Source organism: Equus asinus, chromosome 8 (assembly GCF_041296235.1).
Source record: "Equus asinus isolate D_3611 breed Donkey chromosome 8, EquAss-T2T_v2, whole genome shotgun sequence".
NCBI classification, from domain to species: domain Eukaryota; kingdom Metazoa; phylum Chordata; class Mammalia; order Perissodactyla; family Equidae; genus Equus; species Equus asinus.
Window position 1 is genome coordinate 58281522 of NC_091797.1, and position 21064 is coordinate 58302585.

Below are 21064 nucleotides of genomic sequence, written 5' to 3' on the forward strand. Positions count from 1 at the left end.
ACTAATAAAAGACAAGCTTATTTTTAAATGTTACAAAATTCAAAGTAATTTTTACTACTAACCGATTTTAGATACAGTAGCCATCACTTAGGAAGTTCATAAAAAATTGACTTGAAAGTATTTGGATCTGCTGGCTTAGATTATGGGGACCTTTTTCACAAATCAGCTAAGCACCAGGCATTCTTAAGCTTCTAGTACTAAATTTCCTCAGTTACAAGATACCATCCATTGTAGAATGTAGTGTTACTTTAATAACAGCTTTTCAAAAGAAAAATTAAAAGATGGACAATACAGGACATACTCATTTTAAGATGGCCCCAATTACGGAAATGTTCAAATATTATAAGTGCATCTTTGAACTTATGGTTTCATAATTCAAAATGTTGAATTACCTTTAACTTGAGCTAAACTGAACAAAATCATCGCTCTAATCTCCTAATTTTCTAAAATTTTACCCTTTACACTTAAAAAACAGAGATAGGCATCTGAATCAGCTCCAAGTTAAATCAGTAGTAGCTAAACTTTTGCTGGTTTGGAATGACAAAAGTGGCTCCATTTCTGGATGGAGCCAAGTAGCCAAATGGTGACAGTACCAGCTAAACAAAAATGCCCCTCAGGCACACTGGGACACACTTTACAACAAAGTTCATCTCAGCATCACAATGTGACTATCATAAGATGGTCGATAAATCCAAATGTAATATTTAAACCCACTTCACTTCTATATATCATTTAGATAAATATTCTTTTCTCCATACCTATTAATGAAATGTAAATAGGCAATTAGTAGTAAATAATACACTTACCTTTACTACTCCTCGTGGAAATAATCTAATAAACAGAAAGAAAAAGGAAAGCTTGTATTATCTTTAAAAAACACTATAAACTATAACATCAGTGCATTAATGATGATAGTTCTCTAACAGGCAGGCTTTGACTTTAAATACAGTAGAAAAACATTTTTAGAGAAATCCTATTTGACCTGCAATCACTTTATTAAAATCAGCATATCACCCTCAATCACGTGAATGATATATTTGTATGTATGAAAATAAATCACTTCATTTTTCTATAACATTGGTTACGTATATTAACGTTTGCTTCTATTTCACATAATATACTACTAATAAAATATGAGAGTCTTTTAGTAAAACCCACATCTGAGAAAAACACAAGTTTTATAAATAACTCAAAGATTCCTGCAAATTACCAATGGTATCCGCTCCGTGGAGCGTCCACCCCCATCCTTACCAACGCCGTGTCAAAGAAGTCTTCTGTAACATTAACCAGGGATGTGTCGGAGGCTAGATCTGCCATGGTCAGAAATCCTGTCGTTCTTTCAAACCAGGAAACCATGTACACAAGAGAAGAAACGCTAATGGATACCAGTATGACTGAGTAACTACAGCCTATCTGATAAAATTTGTCAGGCTAATTCTTTCACTAGAGCAGAATAATTTTAAAGACCTTTTTGTTCCATAACATTTTAATTAAGCCCGGCCATCTAGAACACCCCAGGATGGAATGACACTGCTACAGAGCTGCAATAAGTAAGTTCTCAGATACCAGCAAGAATTGGAGAGTTGGCCAGGATCAATGCCAGAAAGCCATATAAGGTGGTTAGTGAGTGAGGCTTAAAAGATAAATGAGCCTCCCCAACACAGGAGGTCTCCTCTTGCGGGAAGCTGTAGAAAACAGGCTATCAAAGGAGATGCAGAGTTTGGAAAGTGCTCCAAAAGTCTGCGCAGTACCGTAAATACGCCTCAGGCCTGGCTACCTTTCTTTTGCCAAAAGTTTCTAGCTAACTGGAGACTTTTTTTGCATAGGAACATATATCCAAGTTCACATTAAGTTGCTAGAGTTGTTATGATTTAGAATAAACTTTTATAAACCCTCGTAGAATGTATTTATTCAATAAAGTGAAGGCCACCTTTGGACCACTTTTGCTGACACTGGTTACTCTTACAAAAAGAAAAAATCCTTCATGCATAGTTAGAAATCATCAGTTGAACACAAAATTAGTAAGATGAGTGTGTGATGAACAACTCGGACAGAAGTGAGGCCTTGGAAACTGTCCACTTTAGAGCTAAGAACCCAAGGCATCAGCTCAAGACCATGGACAAACCAATGAGATCTCGCCCTTGGCTGCACATTGGGAAAACCTGGGGAGTTCTGAACCGCCCCGATGCCTGGGACTCATCGCAGAGCCAGGAAATCAGAATCTCTGATGGGAACCCTGGTAGGGCTTGTTAAAGCTGATTCTAATGTACGACAAGGCTTGAGAGCTATGTTACAATAACATTTCTTTTATCTCAAATCAGACAAATATTTGCATTAGACTGAATCATGCGCCTCCTGAAGCAAACTTTTCTCCAACAGCCCGAGGGAAGAAACGTCCCTCTATACAACGGAACTCACTGAGAAGGAAGTATTTCCTCCCTGCCTACGTTCATGCTCAATTCTATGCTTTTAGATGCATTTTTGTCTCTATTCCATTCATCCTCCCAAATCCTATCCCCCTCCCAGCCCACCAAAATATATTGGTTGAGTGTAAATATAGACAAGTGGGGGAAATGCCACATTATGTGATCAAGATGTGGAGTAGGAAGTCACTCTCTGAACCCATTTATGTGCCAGGATCATACATGGTCTAACAGAGGCACCAGCTGCCCTCACAGCTGTGTCATTACCAGAAGCCAGATGAAATATTTATAGATGCAATAGCTACTATTCATTAAGCATATGGTATAGGACAAGCTGCTTAATCCTACAGGACTAAATATATTCCTTCCTATAGGAAAACGTTATTTTATTGAACTGACTTCCCAGCACACTGTGTTGAGTCTGCAAACACAATTGGCTTTAAAAGCATAGAGTCTAGTATCCCATTCACTTTGATAATATCTATCTGTTCTCCTTGGCCAAAACCTACATGAAATAATACTACACGCTTTAGAATGTGTCTAAATGATAGTTATAAGCGTTTTGTCATCAACTAGAATTCCAATGGAATATGGAAATTTGATTTGACACTTTAAACCTTGAGAGGGTATTCTTAAATCTAAAGAGGAAATTCAGCTTGGGGGAGACCCCAATTCATCCCCCTCAAAAATAAGCTTAAGGTGCCCCTGGGACATCCTGCCCCATTTCTTTTGCAGTTTTATCTCCTGGTCCCTCCTTCCTGTTCTCTGCATGAATAAGTATATCAGGGAGTTAGGTGAGGCTAAATGCAAAATGAAATATATACAGTTTGCATAAGGACAGTCCTTAGACCTCCCATGCAAACACTTTTAAAGTCCCTGAGAGGGACTTCATAAATAACTGACAGCTTCCCTAATTTTTGTCCCTGTTTCCAACTTAGGACCAACTAGAGAAAGCCAAATATGCACCCCTAGCCAATTAGATAAGATGCCCCACTTCTAGCTAGCCCACCTACAGCTGCCCCCAGGCCAGCAGCCTCCCTGCCCAAAGCCTTCCCCGTTTCCACTCCTCTGCCTGCCTTTGAGTCTCTGCCAAAACTCAAGTGATGGTAGCTGGCTCCTTTGCTATAGCAAGTGCTGAATAAATAGCCTTTGCCTGTTAAAAAGATAAAATAGGGGCCGGCCCGGTAGCGCAGCAGTTAAGTGCGCACATTCCGCTTCGGCGGCCCCGGGTTCGCTGGTTCAGATCCCAGGTGCAGACACAGCACAGCTTGGCACACCATGCTGTGGTAGGCAGAGAGGCATCTCCTTGACCCAACCTGGTCTTAATAAACTTCAGGTACTGGGGGGTAAATCAAAGATTTTATTACCAGCCAGATCACCCTTCTGCCCCTCTACCTCCCCCGATCTGCTCACCAATAAGTAAATCGTCTCAGGGCTGCAAAAATCTCATCATGAAAAGAGGAGAATGGAGGCAAGAGATTTTGCAAACTCTGCTTTGCTTCCAGATGCCATTATAAAGGCACTCATGATGTTACCTTCTGGTTAATTAAAAAGCAGAAGAGAACTTCATACCTGGGGTATGACTTAGAATAAGCAAAAAATGTTTTTCCTGTTTGTTTTTTCAGATTTGACTGGGATTTAGAAAGTTGGAAAAGTGAGCTGTAGCAAGGGGAAGTATTTGATAATTTATCTAGATCCAAACTTGTTAATAAAGTCTATTAAAATAGTTATAGAGCCGTTGTTGGGGGAGGGGAGCGTGGAATAGTCTACTCCCCTCTCATCCTATATTCCCAAGTCAAATTCACTAAAATAATAAAAACACGTTGTTACTGCATTGGCTCGTCACGTGGAGAAGCGGGCTGGATCTCACTCACTCCTGTACACTCCCAGAGTGCCCTGCCCAGCACGGACATCAGGAAACACGTGGAACTTAATTTTTGATTGGACATAGGCAACAAGCATTGGAGCCAATTTCTTTTCAAATTTGATTTCAAAGGAGCAGAATGTCAGATTTAATTAGCCAACTGAATTCACTCTAGTTCCTTAAGTTACTCAAAGCGACACAAAATCAAAACCTGACACTTATCTTTGGGATCAGTCTCTGTTGGACTAGCAGAGGCTCATCTTCTCTGAGGCCATCTATGAGGAAGCGCTGAATACATTTCAGCAACAGTGAAACATTCCGAAACTCATTTTTATCCAGTTCCTAGGTATTAGACCATACTAAGTTAAAAGGCTTACAAATAATTACACATTGCTATCCTGGTCACAAAACCAAACCATTTACTTGCCTTGCTTATTGATCTGTCAAGACGGTATAATAGAAGATGATTATATTTTTGAGGAATGTGGCTCTCTCTCTGTTGAAAATACTCTTCTATTTTTTGAAATCCTTTATCATGGAAAGCATCAGTAATAAGTGATTGAAGCTGGAAAGTTGATAGTTCGCAAATTACTTTTTTCCCCAAGGGCATTTATTTCATAACAACATTTCTAACTATCATTATCAATAATAATTTGGTGTGGAAATAATAGATGGTAAATACAGAATAGAGAGTTATATCTTGAAGTAAATAATCACGGAGCCAATTGAGCTGGTTGGCTTAAGAGAGTAGTTCGCAAAACGTGGTTCCTGGACCACGAGCAGCATAGGCATCACCTGGGGGCTTGTTAGGACTCAAACTCTGGTGGGTGGGGCCCTTCAGGTGATTCTGATGCTAAAGTTCAAGAACCTCTGACTTCAGGAAAACTACACTGGAATTACAGATATCTGTGGGTAAAGAGACTATCCTCAGTAATGTTAGAATTTCTAATACACTAGAAAATTCTAAGCCTATTATCACTCATTAAGTGACATACATGATCATCATAGATGGAAGAAAATGCATTCACCACTAATAATTACGGATAGAAGTTAATACGCAAATTGCCATGAGTTTGCATTCTCATGCAATTTAATGACTGAAATTGATCTTTTCTGCCTGAACATTAGGCAAGACATACTTCTAAGTATGTACACTTGAATAACAGACATTTCCCTAAATATCTATATGATAAAAGATACGATTTTTTGGTTTAAAAATATCCAGTCCAATCCTACAGGCTAAATTACAATATACAATATTATTTTAATAGAGGCATTTGCCTGTATACAGCCCAAAGTTCCACTTAGTACTGACTTAAGTGGGGAGACAGCATTTGAAATTACTCCATTTAAACAGAGCATTTTCCTCGTCGAGTCACCACACAGTGAGCCTATTTGTGCCAAGTGTGGTAAGTGTTCTGCAGACCTTCTCCTTTAACCCTGGCCACCACCCTGAGAGGTTAGCGTCTTTATCTGGAGATGATACCGGCAAGGTGGCTGGGAAAGGGTAAGAAGTGGCGTAAGATCACTCACAATCTGAGTCACACTCAGATGCTCTTGACTCAGAAGCTCACGCTGCTGCCTGGCTTCTCTAGACTCAGAATAAATCCAAACCCTCTGCCTTGGTCTGCAGTGGAGGAACAATTGTCCTGATCACCCGGGGAACTCACAACTTGAAACAGTACACACACACACACACACACACACACACACAGAATAAACTCCGTCTTTACGTAGAAAGCATCCACGGCCATTCCACTCCCATCGTCTTCCTTAGCCGACTTCAAAGGACCTTCCTTTTCCTGTGCACAGTGAAAAGATGTTTTTAAAAAAATTTTTATTTCAAAGAAATCTATTTCAAGTTTTAGAAATAAAGGTTCATATTGTTTTCCTGAACAAATAGTTTTTGTTTGCTCATGGCATGGATTATAGGTCTAAGAAGGTACTACTTTGAAAAAAACCAAAATTTTATCCAACCTTCTTTAGCGCTGTGACAAATTATCAGAAGCAGCAAAGACCATTGTAACAAACACACAAAATAGACAATTTTAAGCTGCATAGTGACGACTATAAAATGGAAAGGAAGCTTTTAACTAATGAACCGTTTTCAGAATGAGCTTGTAAAATAAAGTTTTAAAAAATGTCCTTCAAGCCCAGTCGTGATTTTAAGCTTTATATTTCTGACGTATACAAATTTTAAATGTGACGCCAGGACTGACACTGAAACTTCAAGGATCAACAACCACCAGAAGAGAATTTGCAAAAAAATTAGTGGATTGTTACACATTTTCTTCAAAAGTGACCCCTAAGTATACCATTCTGGTTTTCACAACACATTATGCTATGTTAACAGCCTCTCATCTGCTCACTTCACCCCAACAATTTAATTGAAAAGTATAATACACAAAAAATATTCTTAAAAAATTTCTTCTAAAGCGTTTTAAAAAAAAAAAAATCTAGCTTGGACTAACAGTTCCACGTCTACAAGTACTTGACCAAAATCCTTGACTGTCAGCATATTTTACAGTATTATCATTATTTATAGATACGAAAAAATATGGTGAATTCAAAGACCCAAATTCAGACTTATTTTTTTTCACCAGAAGCGTATTCAGTTAAACGAATGCTGAAAAGCAGCAGCACTGGCGGTGCCAGTCCGATACTCCCCGACCCCGGGGCCGCGGGCGTCTTAGGGTTCGTCCCTCGCCGCGCGGCCAGCAGACGTCCCAGCGCTCAGGACTGTAGATCTGGGCCCAGGTGGGTTAACGTCATCGCACTTTGTAGAAGCAAGGGGGGAAACAGTCCGCGCAACTTGAAAAGAACTTTCTCGTTGCCTTCTAGCATTAACGCTCCAGTGTTCCCTTCCTGAGCGCTTTATTAGCAAGGACCAGAGGTTTCTATCCTGCCTTGTTACGTCGCTGAAAGCTGCCAATAAACTCCAAGCAAACCTAAGGAGGTTGAAGCACCCATAAGGGCCTCCGAAGGGCTGTTCCCTCGGCTGCCGGGGGGACTGTAGCCGCGTCCAGCCTCTAGTGGTACACGCGAGAATGAGCGCCCACGGACCGCGCCCCACTAGAACGGTGGCAGGGAGGCCACCCTGCCCACCCTCCGGGGGTCACTCACCGCCTGCATGCCGAGGCTCCCGGCCGGATGCCGCGCACCCGCGCCCAGGGCGTCCCACGCACTGCGCCGCGCTCAGCCTCCTGCAGTTAGGCCGCCGAGGCCCGGGCGGGCTGGGATGAACCGCGGCGAGGGCCCGGGCAGCCCGCGGCTCCGGGATTCCGATCTTCGCCGGGAATTCTAATTGATGAACCCGCCCCTAAAATCGACTAGAATACTGTGTGTGAGACGCAAGGTTCACTTGCAAGTAACTAGCAATCGTGGTCTGGAAACCCGGGCGCACGCCCACACACCTTAAGAGAAAGCGTTTACCAGAAGGGTGTGAGCAACTTCCTTTAAACCTTCTTTAGATGCGAAATTGGAAACTGACAGGCGTCCCCTTTGCGGAAGTTGGCAGTTTTCTCTCCACCTTTAACAGCTTGTCCAGCTGTTTTGGATCCATCGATATTGGTCTAAACTGAATCTGAACTTTCCCCGTAGGAACCAGATTGGCACCTGAAATTGTGACTTTTATTCCTGATATCACCAAAGAAGGTTTTTTTTTTAATACCTTGATATACTTCGTCAAAACAAAACAAAACAAAACAAAAAGCAAAGAAATATCATCCAGTTTGCTTGTTTTCTGCCCACTTCCTTTAACCGGACAAGAACGTGTACTAATGGACAGTCTCGGGCCGCCCGATACGTTGTCTACTATTGTGTGAACACTGTGGCAAAAATAATTTTGACTGGAGTTTTCATAACCAACCAACAAACAAAACGACCCCTCAAATCCAAACATAACTTGTGTAAAAATCAACTTATATTATAATTAGATGTGACGGACGTTTCGTGTCATGTCGTTTACAGAAGTTATTTGTTTGCATCGAAGCAAAATATAATCTACCCAGAATCTCTGCTGGTCCGCGCAGGACTGTGCGCCAGTACCTCCAAAATGATCCTTATTTCAAAGTTCCTCGTAACCATTTCCTGGCAAATATGATGCAAATATACCTACATAAATGTATCTAATCTAAACCTAGTCAATTCAAAGCCTTCTTCCGTTGCTTTTGAATTAAGGGGTTTTTACATAAGAATAGTAGTCAAGAAGAGCCAGCTGTGAATATTGAGTGTTGTGAATCAGCGCAAACATTAGTGCAGGGATCAATCGAAGGATAATGACAATAATCAAAATACAGTTTAAATACATTTTATTTTAGAATATAAGAATATAAAACAAATAGTATGATAAAATATAATAAAATTAAAGTTTTCTTACTATTAGATAACTTTATAATCAATTATTTTCAGACATTTGGGGGAAAATATGTCTTTCCAAACTAGATGGTTGTTAATGCATTCAAATTTTCAGAAGTTAAAGCTATAATAAACAACAAACCCACTGATTTATTTTTATTTTGTTGCGTTTTCACTTTAATTAGCTTCTTTCACTCACGTGTCTTACCCAGACGTAACTTCAGGAGGACTTGGGATACATATCCTAATTCTTCTCAAACTAAATACGGTGGAGATTCTACATATTTCTTCAGACACCAGAATCCATTTAGAAAAACGTATATGATTAATTTGGCTTTAACATTAAAAAACCGTACTTATGTATATTGTTGAATGGTAAGCAATGTCTAGGAACATCCCAAAATTACGGAGACAAGATATATTCTAACAAGGTTTACAATAAGACCAGAAATTAATTTCTATGCATTCTGAGGTGATTTTAAATTATTTTTGAAGTTATATTAAAACATTTCAAAATATACATTATCTTAAACTATCGCAATTAACGAAATATCGATTTGTAAAAACGAAAATAGAGCGTCATAATTTTAACGTTTGGAAATCAAAAGCAACTGAATGACAGGAGTTGCCAGGCCCTCGGGCAGTGGGTGAATCCTCTGAGAGTCTGGGGATGAAACCGGTAGGGGAAGGGTGGACGCGTCTCTCCATTTCCTCCCAGACCTTGGTGGCAACCATGTGAAAGGGACTTTAATCGGAAACCCTGAGCCGCAAATCTCATTTCCTGCCTCCCCCTTCCCCTCCCCCTTGCTCATCTCCCCCATTTCTCCGAGTTCACTTTCCCAGACTCTCTTCCCACTGGGCAGCTCTCTCCGCAGCCCCCGGGAGCATGCGTGCGCCTTTGGCATCTCCTTGGACGTCACTCCCGCCCCCTACCCCACAAAAAAACCAAAAAGAACGAGCACAGACTCCCGGACACGCACGACAGCTACAGCAGGAGCCCGGGAGTAGAGGCCCCGAGCGGGCTGGCCCCGAGCCAGGTGGCGTGGGCGCAGGTACTCAGAGTGGCGCCCGCGGCGACCCAGGGTCCTAGGGAAGGTCCCGCTCTGTGCGGGAATTGAGTGTTAGCTCTCAGGGCGCTCTGCAGGAAGGCCCCGGTCTCAAAAGCCTCCTAATCCGAAACTGCATGGCGCCATAAAAAGAATAACAATTTTTTTCAACTAGAATGAGACATTCCAACTTCCCCAACCCCACCTTCGCCCCCTTCACATCTTGTCTTCAGTTTCCCGTCACCTCAGATCAAGCTTCCCCTCCGTTCCTAGTTCTTTCGGAGAGGCGGTGACCGGCCTAGCTGATGGCAGGAGCGTGGGAGCCGGCGCGGGAGCGAGGGAAGGCGGGGCGGGTACGTGTGTCTTTATAAAAGTGCGGGCGCTGCGCTGCGAGGTGACCTGTCAGCACCGCTCCCGGGAAACGGGGCTCCGCCGGGGTCCTCACCCTTGCCCGCCGCTTATGGATTTCTAAATAAGTTCTCCTTCTGTCTCTCTCGCTCTCTCTCCACTTTCTTTATAAAGAGGGGGGGAAATCACCTTGCGCACCTCTAGGTTTGTTTTTTTTCTTCTGTCTTTCAGGATTCTTGGCGGAGAGCCCGAGCGAGGTGGCGCAGATGCCGGCGGAAGCGGGGCGCAGGGCGGACTGTGTGTGCTCCTACGGGATGAAGCTCAGTTGGGACATCAACGACCCGCAGATGCCTCAGGTGCGTGAAACCGGTGTGCGCGCGCGTGGCGCTGTCCACCCAAAGAAGCGGGATGGCATTCAAGCCCTTGCAGAGACTGTGGACAGACCTCCTCCCCCCATCTCTGAGAGCCCTCAAATGTAAAGGGACTCTACAAATGGCAGGGTTGGCTTAGAGATTTGTCTTCTCCCAGCTCTTTCCTTGCGCTGGTCTGAAAACAGCCAACAGCTGCAGGGACTGTCAATCAGGCTCCGGGTTCCCAGTCGTCAGGCGGGAGCAGGACGCCTCGTCCCTCACTCTCCTTTAACCAAGGTCGAAATCCGGTGATTCTCTCCTTCTCCATTCGTTGAAACCTGTGAGAAAGGTAGAGGGAGAATTTCTGAATGTAGATACCTCTGCTTCTCACGCAGCGAAGCTGTGAGATAGGACTGTAAATCGCGGTCACCTGAATCTTAAACAAATAGCACAACTTGGGCAGTTTATTCAAACGCCCGCAGCTGCCCAGATGAAGTCGGCTCCTGGGAAGCTCCATAGTCCTGCTAACCAGAACTTACGCGCCCAGAGAGGCTCTGGAATCTGGATTTTGGATGTAACTTCTGAACTTACTTCTCTAGTGACAAGGAAATTGACGTGCTTTGAGGATGAATTTGTGTTTTGGTTTTTTTGGTGAGGAAGATTGGCCCTGAGCTAACATCTGTTGCCAATCTTCCTCTTTTTGCTGAGGAAGATTGTCGCTGAGCTAACATCTGTGCCAATCTTCCTCTATTTTATGTGTGGGATGCCACCACAGTGTGGCTTGATGAGTGGTGTGTAGGTCCGTGCCTAGGATCAAACCACAAACCCCAGGCGGCTGAAACAGAGCACAGGAACTTAACCACTAAGGCACCAGGCCAGCCCCTGTTTGGTTTTGTTCTAATGGAACAAAGCGGTTTGGTGCCAAGTCCAGGGAATGAATTGGGCCGTTATGTTTGGTCATACTGGTTTGGGGCCAAAAACTGAGGCATGTCGTTAAAGTCCTGGGTATAGGTGGTGGCAGAGTGGGAGTGGCCTCCCAACCTTTGCAAAGGTGGGCTTCTGGTATCATTGTGGCGGGGGGATGAGACCTGGCATTTATTCAGCATCTACCATGTGCCATATAGATGCCAGACAGATAGCAGCAGTTCACTAGCAAGGTTGTGTGGCCGCTCGAGGAGACCATTTTTTAAATGGATGTTTTTGTAGTAAGTTTCTTTTGTTTAAGGTCTGCCTACTTTAGAGTCACACTGTATCATTTTTGTGAAAGTGGACCACAGTACAGCAAGGACAACTGCTCACTGAATTCTGTCCGCATAAATTGTCGCAGGAAAAAACCTAAATCTTGCATTTTAGAAAAGAGACACATCTAAATAATGGAAAGATGGCTCCTCTCAAGCATTTTCTAGACTTCCTAAGCAAACGTGAATTATTTTTCCTTTGGGAGACTGGTTCTGAAGCAGGGAGCATGTGACATCTCAAGAGGCAGGGGCACTGGGATACAGAAGGAGAAGCCGGGGGAACACGGGCTCCTCGTCCTCTCTGGCTTGACTGTCGGAGAGAAGCTGAGCTGGCTGTTTGACCTTGAGACAGTTCCTGGACGTGCCTTCGTCTCAGGCCGCCCACCTGTCATCGAGTGGGGGAACTAGGTAACAATCTTAAACTCTCAGTCAGTTCTACTGTCGTGTTCAGTGTGGGCATGCTCATTTGAGTGTGTGTCTGTGCTCGCATGTGCCAACACATGAGAGCAAGTGAAGCCTGCTCCTGGAGTCCTCCATGCTTGATTTGATTTAAAAATACCATCTCTGTGGCTTCATTTTTAGTGTCACTCCTTTAGTAGTTGACATGTGACATGGGGGCCTAGTCTGTACCCTTACAGGGGAGCGTGAAAGGAATACTGTCTTCTGGAAAACTCTCTATTTGTTACTAAAGTTCTTAAATTGAACTGTTCACTTTAAAAACAAAGATATTTGCATTTGGTGTAAACTTAGAGTTGATAGTACATTATTGTATATTTCATTTGTGACTTACCTTGTCAATGTATTAGTTTGTCCATTGTAATATTTCAAGAAAAGATGAGTAATGCCTATTAGTAGTAATAATGATTTTAACAATATTCCTATGGTTTTGGAAACAAAATTGCCCATTTACCTATTACTGTTAGAATGTACAGTACTAATGATGTACACAGGTCTGAATTGTCCAACTGAGAATATTTTTATATTGAATTTTCCTAGGGTGGTGGGAGGGGGAGAAAGTGCAAATGGCTTATTATTGTGAAAATACTCTTCTGAGCCTCTCTTCCCATAAAGCCATTGGGGCCTGCCACCCCAGAGCCTCTGTCTATATCATAGTCACTGTAGAAGGTTATCTAACTTCCACTTCCTTGTCTAGTAAATAAGAGTAAGGATGCCCATCATGCAAGGATGTTGTGAGGATGACAGACACTGCATAATGTGGCTTTGTGGGCCCCACTGTCTCTGTCCCCAGTACTCAATTCTGTATTGTAGTGTGAAAACAGCCCTGGACAATACATAGACAAAAGCACATGGCCATGCCCCAATACAACTTAATATATGGATACTGAAATTTGAATTTTATATAATTTTCAGGTGTCACAAAATATAATTCTTTTGATTTTTTTCCCCAACCATTAAAAAATACGAAAAATCCTTCTTAGCTTAGGGGCTGTACTAAAACAAGTGGCAGGCTGGATCTGGCCCACAGTTCCTAGTTGCTCAAGGCCTGCCCTAGAGAGTACCAGCTAAAGAGTACGCGCTCGCTAGAGGGTAATTTTATATTAAATTTACGTACAAGAAAGACATTGCAGTATAAATAGCGCATAATGTGGACACAGACCTCCAGATGTGAGTAGTAAAGCAGTGCTCACTATTTTAGATGGAAGTCGTCCTTTCAGCCACGTGGCTCTTTGCTGGAGAGAATGACAATCCACATTGCTCTGAGGTGAGGTCTGGTGCCCAGCAGTCTGCACTCAATGCTCCGTTGACCTTGATGGGCAGGCCCTGCATTGCGATGCCCTTGTAAACTTGGAAAGCTAAGATGGGAGGAGTGAGGGAAGCTGTTCTTGCCTCTGATATTGCTCTGGGTATCACTGCTGATGTGACCAACAGATTTGGGATAGAGCCAAGAGCATTTGAAGAAAAAGCACTGAATTGATGAAAAGATCTTTCCAGCCTCAGTCGCATCTTGGGGATAGAGGTTTCCCATCACTTTTTGCCCTGGCACTTGGCTACTTAATTTGAAAATGTTTTCAACGTTTAAACATGGTGGTAAGGAGAACAGGCCTGGAGTCAAACTGCTAGGGCTCAAATCCTATAGCCAGGTCTTACCAGCTGTGTGACCTTGGGCAATTCCATAAACCTCTCTGGCCTCCATTTTCTATTTGGTAAAATGGGATGAGGATAGTACTTATTGTCTGTGTGAGTTATGAAGTATAGGTGAATTGATACGTAGACAGCATTTAGAAGATAAGCATCATAAATACATCAATTATTAGCCAGTTATCAGAAAGGCTGTACAGTGACAGGATGAGGGTCACTTTGTGACAACGTAGGTTCTGAGTTTTACAACATTTCTGCATCTAAAAAGAACCGATTTTTGTTCTAACGTGTTTGGGGAAAATTAAAAGCGTGCTGTGTTGGATTTGTGCTTGATAACCTTGACCAACCATCCTTTTGTGCACTTTCCAGGAGCCAGCCCACTTTGACCACTTCTGCGAGTGGCCGGATGGCTACGTGCGCTTCATCTATCGCAGCGACGAGAAGAAGGCGCAGCGCCACCTGAGCGGATGGGCCATGCGCAACACCAACAACCACAACGGCCACATCCTCAAGAAGTCGTGCCTGGGCGTGGTGGTGTGTGCGCGGGCCTGCATGATGCCCGACGGCTCGCGCCTGCAGCTGCGGCCAGCCATCTGCGACAAGGCGCGGCTGAAGCAGCAGAGTGAGCGTGCGCGTGGGTGTGGGCCCCTGGTGGGTGGCCTTGCAGCCATGAGTTCCCTATTCCCAGTGAATTTCCCCTTTCTGGGGTCGGGGTTGTTATTGATATTTCTCCCCTCTGGCTTTGCAGAGAAAGCATGCCCCAACTGTCATTCTGCTTTGGAACTGATTCCCTGTCGAGGGCACAGCGGGTACCCTGTGACCAACTTCTGGCGGCTTGAGGGCAACGCCATATTTTTCCAGGTAGGTGGGAGGACACCACAGTTTGTAATGATATTTTCATCCCTCGTAGGGACCAAACCACCTGCCACGTGCCTTAGGAACTCTGGACCAAACCAAATATAGCGCTGTTGGCCAGAAATAGGTGCGGGGGCTCCCAGGGCCTTCCCAGGCTCCTAGGAATTAGCTTACCTACCATGTGCTTTAAGGGCGGGAGAGGGAACCCAGTTACAGTGAGTGTTGTTTTCATATGGTGAGAGGACTGTCAGGTAATCTTTTAAGATGTCTATTATCGATGATATATTTTTATTTCAAGAATTTTTTCCCGTGTCATTTTCCCAAAAGACTTGGGAAAGGCATAATCAGTTTTGCCCAACATTGCCAGCTGCCTTCAGAGGAACACATATGTGATTCATTTCCTTGTTAATACAGGCTAAGGGAGTTCACGATCACCCAAGACCAGAGAGTAAATCAGAGACGGAAGCTAGAAGAAGTGCCCTCAAGAGACAAATGGCCTCTTTTTACCAACCTCAGAAAAAGAGAATTCGAGAACTGGAGGTAATGGGGAGCTGACATTACACTGTGGTCTGTGTTCATTTTCATCACAAAATACACTGATAATTGTGTGAAATGTGAATGTCATCCACTAATTAGAAATGCTTGATTTTATGTGAAAATTATATATCTCTAACAAATGTCATTGAATCAACATTTTGGATAAGTTTTCTAATCTCTTCTTAAAAAAAAGCAAACTGTCTCTACAGTCAATGATATAGAGAGGATGTGGGCTGACATCCTGATACAAAGGCAATTATCCAATGGTCATAAAGAAAGAAATACGTGTGTAGCAATGGTGAGTTAAGGGTGCATCCGGAGAGGGTCCTTTACACTATTTACACAGAACAGAAAATATTTCTTTGGGCAACTTGATCCAGTTTGGCTTTCCAACCAAAGTATGCCAAGCAGGCAGAGTGTTAGTCTGCGAATAAGAGAAATTCACATTGTTTGAGCACTCTCTATATGTCAGGCGCATGGGGTCTGAGTTTCACACTTGAAATGGTCACAAAAGCCTTAAGAGGAGGTTACTACCATTGAGACCCATTTTGAAATGGGAATCTGAGGCTCAGAGAGGTTAAGTAACTTGTTCAATTCATGAGGGATAGTCAGGATTTGAACCCAAGCCTGTGTCAGGCTCCTGAGTCTCTGCTATTATGAACATACTACTGGAGGGAAAAGGACCATCTGCCACTCAGACAGACCCTTCCTGGCCAGTGTGAGCCCTCCTCATTTGGCAGCATGGAATTTGTGCCTAAGCAAGTTCAAGCGATGCAACGCGCATACCACATGCCCAAATCATGTACCTGAGCAGCATGGTGCCCATAACACAGAACCCACCAATGGGGAGCTTGTTTTTGTTTGGTTGGTTGGCTACTGTTACAGGTGAGGGGGCCCATGCAACTTTCATTTTTATTTACAAATAAAAATTTGCCTCATTTTTTAGGCAGGAGAGAATCCAAACAACAGTGGACATTTCAACAGCATACCTCCCCTGGAAAATCCAGAAGAGTTTGATATGATTACTGACACTGGTTTCCCTGCTCCAGGGCAGCCTGGCTTTTCCTTTCCAAACTCTGATGCTTACAAAGCCACTTGTGACCTCACCACCTTTCAAGGAGACATAATGCCACCCTTACAGAAACATCCAAAGCCAAGAATCTATTTGCCTAGGCCACCCTGCAGCTATGAATTGGCAGGCCCTGGTTCCACAAATTCGAGCCCATATGCCACCCTTTCTAAAGATTCCAGCAGTATCCCTACTGACACAGACTGGGTTCACCTGAATGCATTACATTATAATGTCAACTCATACAGCAACTTCGAGAGGAGCTTTGATTTCACCAGTAAACAACATGGCTGGAAACCAGCTCTTGGAAAACCTGGCCTTGGAGAGAGGACTGACCATGGACAGTTCCCGGCCGTGGCCGCTCGCCCTTATTATAACCCGGAGCTCCCCTGCAGGTACCTCACGTCTCCCCCACCAGGTGCTCCAGCCCTGCAGACCGTGATCACCACCACCACCAAAGTGTCCTACCAGGCCTACCAGCCCCCTGCACTGAAATACTGTGACAGCGTGCGGGAAGTTAGCCTTTCGAGCTGTAACTATGCTTCTGAAAACCCCCCAATGTCCATCTACCCAGAAGCCCTGGACCTTCCAGCTGCAGTCACCAGGGCAACCTCTCCAGCAGGGCCAGTGCCTTTGAAAATTCCAGGAGATTGCAGGGCCATCAGACCCACTTTGGCTTTTCCTCAAGAGTCAGCTCCCTCCAGGACAGACGGAGCAGAGACTTGGGAAGCGTGTCCGTCTGGACTGGGGTCCGCAATCAGTTATTCAGATGCAGGTAGTCCATTCTTTAGCTATGACAATGACGACTTTTGAACAACAGTCCTGGGTGCAACGTAATATTGATGTCCATGCAGGCAATGAAACATGAATTGGCAGCTGTCTCTTGATGAGTTGGGAGGTTTATCTCGTATGCACAGAAATACTCATATAACAAATAGTAAAAATGAGGAAATTATGGCTTGGAAATTTTTCGATAGTATAAGGAAATTTCGCACAGCATTTTAACGGCCACTGCAGCACATAGAATTAGGTCTGGAATGTGACTGTCCCAAATGAACAAATAAATAAACTGGAGACCATGAAGGCTCATGAGCTAAGTCCATTTAGCTTGTCAGCTCGAGAAGAAGTCAAGAATCCTGGTTCTCGTTCTAACCTTTTCCCACTAGACCATATTAGGGAGTTTCACAGATTTTTATTTGGCTCTTAGAAATTATCAAAATAGCTTCAGGAAGAAATCTTTACATTCTTATCTCCTGAGTCATTTCATAAGATTTTAATTTAGGATTTACAACTTGTTAAAATAGCTTCAGGAAGTAATTTTGATCATTTTATATCCAAAGCATATTATCTACAGCTTTTTAAAAAATCTACAATATTGCAATAATAAAGTACAATTGTTTTTAAGAGAATTTTGTTTTCCAGTATCAGCTGAATACCTTTTCTTAACATTGGTGAATGTTTTCCTAACAGAGACAGCCTTAGGATGATGATATATATATAATGGATTATTATTGTACTAAAATATATTTTTTCTGATTAAATTTCAAAATTAGAATTGAAATGTTTTATTCAAATATAGCTTTACTGTTCCTTTGTCACTCCTCATAAAGGTAATTGATAATGTTGATCAATTGAATGCAATAAAGACATTTTACAGTAATGTAGCTGATGCTGGAGTTATTTCAAAACAAATAGGAAAAAAATGCTGTTCTTATTATGACCTGGGAAACAGCTGTGATAATAGATTAAAACATGTTAGTTTATTTAACAGTTTTGTATTTTATTTTAGGACTATTTGCTATACTAATAAGAGAAAGCCTCTTCAAAATATTGCATGCGCACAGACACATACACTTTGCACAGCTCCCGATACTAAGTGAAAATATTCAGTTTTCAAATAAAAATAAACTACACGAATTTGAGAATGAAAGGGGAGAAGTATTATCCTCAAATTTGCATAGAATACCCAATTTGCAGTAAGTCAGAGGCCACTTTGAATCACACAGTGTTCTGTATCACTCACCGGATTCACAGAGCCCTAATACACTGATGTAATAAATACATGCAGGACTGGCCACAAGATTAAATAAATATGAGTACATTCCTATGATTCCCTTGCCAGCTTTTTCTCAAGGGAAAGGATGCCTTGTACTCTTACGGACTACTTGTTTTTTAGACTTCCACTGCCAAAGCGCACAGCTTCTAATAATATCCACCATTACATAGCAATTACCTGGGCCAAAAGCTGTTCTAGGTCAGGAACACCTGTTAATGTATGCAACCCTTGTGGCAGTGCTCTGAACTACTGAGAGAGAGGAAAGGCCACGGGAGGGGACAGAGCTGGACTGGAGTTCAGGTCATCGCCAGGGTCTGTGCTCTTCACCACCACGTCACATTGGCTTTGATTGTATTCATTTATCAATGAAATTCCCTTTGTACTTAACAAGTGTTGTACTTGGCATGGAATAGCAAGGAGTTTTATTACTTGCAAGTATTTATATCTCACCATGGGATCCAAGGGATCCTTGCAGGACAGGTGGGAAGGGCAGAGATAGGAGTGAACAGACTCCCATAAAAACATTTTATGTTCATAGTCACAGATTTATTTTAATGTGTAAGAGGGGAAGATAAAAATAACATCAAACCTGTGATTTCACATTGTTTTAGCCTAGACAAAGCAAAATAGGTTTTTGTTTTATTGTTTTAAAGCAAGACAATTTAAGGAAAACTATTAAGCAAATAATAGTACAGATGTTGCAAGGAAATGCCAAAAGTCATCAAAATGGTTGAGGACCACGGAATAATGAGACACACTGCCCTAGAGCAAGGGGCCAGGGCACTGATGCGAAGTGGCTCAGCTGGAAAGGGTAAATGGTGATGACAGCAAGACTGCATAAAGCAGAAGATGAGGGGGAAAACCGGCTCAGCCGTGACTTGGGGCATCCACAGATCGAACTATTGAGGAATCTAGACAGAGGGCAGCACTCAGGAGCCCGGCTGTGGGAGTTGATCCCAGGAGAGGTGGGTGAAGTGTTGGCCAGGGCTCCCAGCTAGCCCCTCCTCTAAGAAGCCAGGTTGTAGGGCGGGATGGCTGTGTAGAACAGATCAGTTCTTGCAAATTGGGCCAACTGAGGAAGGCAAGTGAGGCTTAGACTCTGCATCACCTCTAGGGCCTCTGAAAAACTGATCTATTAGGGAGCAAAAGAGTTTTGTGGAAAGTGAGCTAAAGTGGGAAACTTACAAGGGCTTAGCACTCATATTTATTGTATGAAATATTAATTATGACTACTAGTTATTAATAACTATTTATTACTAATTTAAAGCTTTCAAATGTGGGAAGTGTGAGAGCTGCCAAAGCTTCTGACATACTTTGTTCTGATCAGCTCGTGAACTGGAACGAGTCCAAGCCTGCAGCTGGACCCACGACTACATCAGATGCTGAGAGCAGAGGAGAAAGCAAAGGAGGTGAGGCCAGGCTGATAGCTGACACCTTTGATCAAGACATATGTCCCCAGTTAGACTTACCCAGTGCCGAGGGGCACTAAACAGAAACCCAACTTACTGGCCTCTAACCCTTCCTTCGTCTTCCTGGACAGTGATGGCCTTGGAGGACACTTGATAGACTTACCTGGAAGAATCTCACCTCTGACAGTTTCAATGGAACATTTGTCAGAAAGGCTAATGGGCTTCTTTTCACAATTTAAGGGTCTTATTGAACACTATTAACTAATGATCTGCGAGACATTGCCCTAAGAAAACCGTTGCAAATAGAATTCACAACTGACAATAATTTGAAAAATGGTCTCTCACTGCCTCCATCCTTCTACAGTTCACAGCCTCCCTCTACACATTAGAATCACCTGGGGAGCTTTAGAAATCCTAGGATCAAGGATGCACCTCCGACCAATTATATCAGAGCCTCTAGGGGTGAGACCCAGCAATCAGTAAATGTTAAGGCTTCCCAGGTGATTCCGATCTTTGGGATAAGTAGTCCCAGAAAGCTGAGAGCAATGTGGTCTCGTGGAGGCTTGAAAGAGAGACAGTATTCTTAGTGTAATTAATCTCTATTATCTCTAACCTTCTCCTGGATGCCGTTGTTCTGTTCATTTAATGAAAAAGGGAAGGAGTTGGCAGGAGCCAAGTCATCTACTTGTTGCTACTTAAAGTACAAATTAAAAATTGGGTTTTGAAAGCAACAAAATTAGATACAATACCCTGCCTACAAGTCAAATCATGAGCTCTTTCATTCTTTCAACAAATATTTACTGAGCTCCACTATGAATTAATGATGTGCTGGTATTGGATATACAGAGGTGAGTTAAATAGAAGTCTCTGCCCTTGTGGAGCTAACAGGCTGGTGGGCTACACAGACAATAAAGAGGTCAGCAGACACTGTGATTAGAGACGGGAAAAGCCGTAAAGGAGAAAACAGGTGCTGAGATAGAGAATAAGGAAATAGAAGTGAACCTGTTCAGATAAAGTGGTTATGGAAGAGCTCCCTGCAGTACAGAGTTAAGAACTGAAGGATGAGAAAAGGTTAGCCAGGTGAACAGCCAGGGAAGAGATTGCAGATGGAGGAACAGCAAGTGCAAAGGCTCTGCATGCGGTCCCAGAAGGGCTAGTGCATAGCGCAAGAGGAAACATGGTGTAAATGCGTTGGAATGGAAAGCAGAGTCTAGAGTCTTGAAGTCCAAGACAGGGAATTAGATTTTATTCCAGGAGCAGTTTCAAATCACTGAAGAATTGTAAACAGAAAAGTGATATGGTCCAACTCATGTTTTGAAAAGATCATTTTGAAACAATGTAGATAATGGCTTGAAGCTGCTTCAAGTAATCCGGAGATTACTGCAAGCCATCCAGGTAAGAAATGATGATGGT

At 43.0% G+C, this 21064-nt stretch overlaps 2 protein-coding genes across 2 annotated transcripts in view; one reads left to right on the forward strand and one right to left on the reverse strand.

Annotated features, from left to right (window-relative positions):
• The window catches only part of SYCP2L (synaptonemal complex protein 2 like), a 102989-nt gene extending 95570 nt beyond the window's left edge, over positions 1-7419 (reverse strand). Inside the window, 6 exon segments of the mRNA XM_070516800.1 lie at positions 807-831; positions 1252-1356; positions 4510-4629; positions 4715-4852; positions 6021-6089; positions 7411-7419. Of these exon segments, the coding sequence (XP_070372901.1) occupies positions 807-831; positions 1252-1356; positions 4510-4629; positions 4715-4852; positions 6021-6089; positions 7411-7419 (466 nt within the window).
• Positions 7420-10303: 2884 nt separating this feature from the next.
• Positions 10304-16999, forward strand: GCM2 (glial cells missing transcription factor 2). Its single transcript, XM_014844812.3, has 5 exons — positions 10304-10393; positions 14095-14347; positions 14474-14586; positions 14995-15120; positions 16064-16999. The coding sequence occupies exons 1-5, from the start codon at positions 10304-10306 to the stop codon at positions 16997-16999; spliced, it is 1518 nt and encodes a 505-aa protein (XP_014700298.3).
• The last annotated feature ends 4065 nt before the right edge of the window (positions 17000-21064 follow it).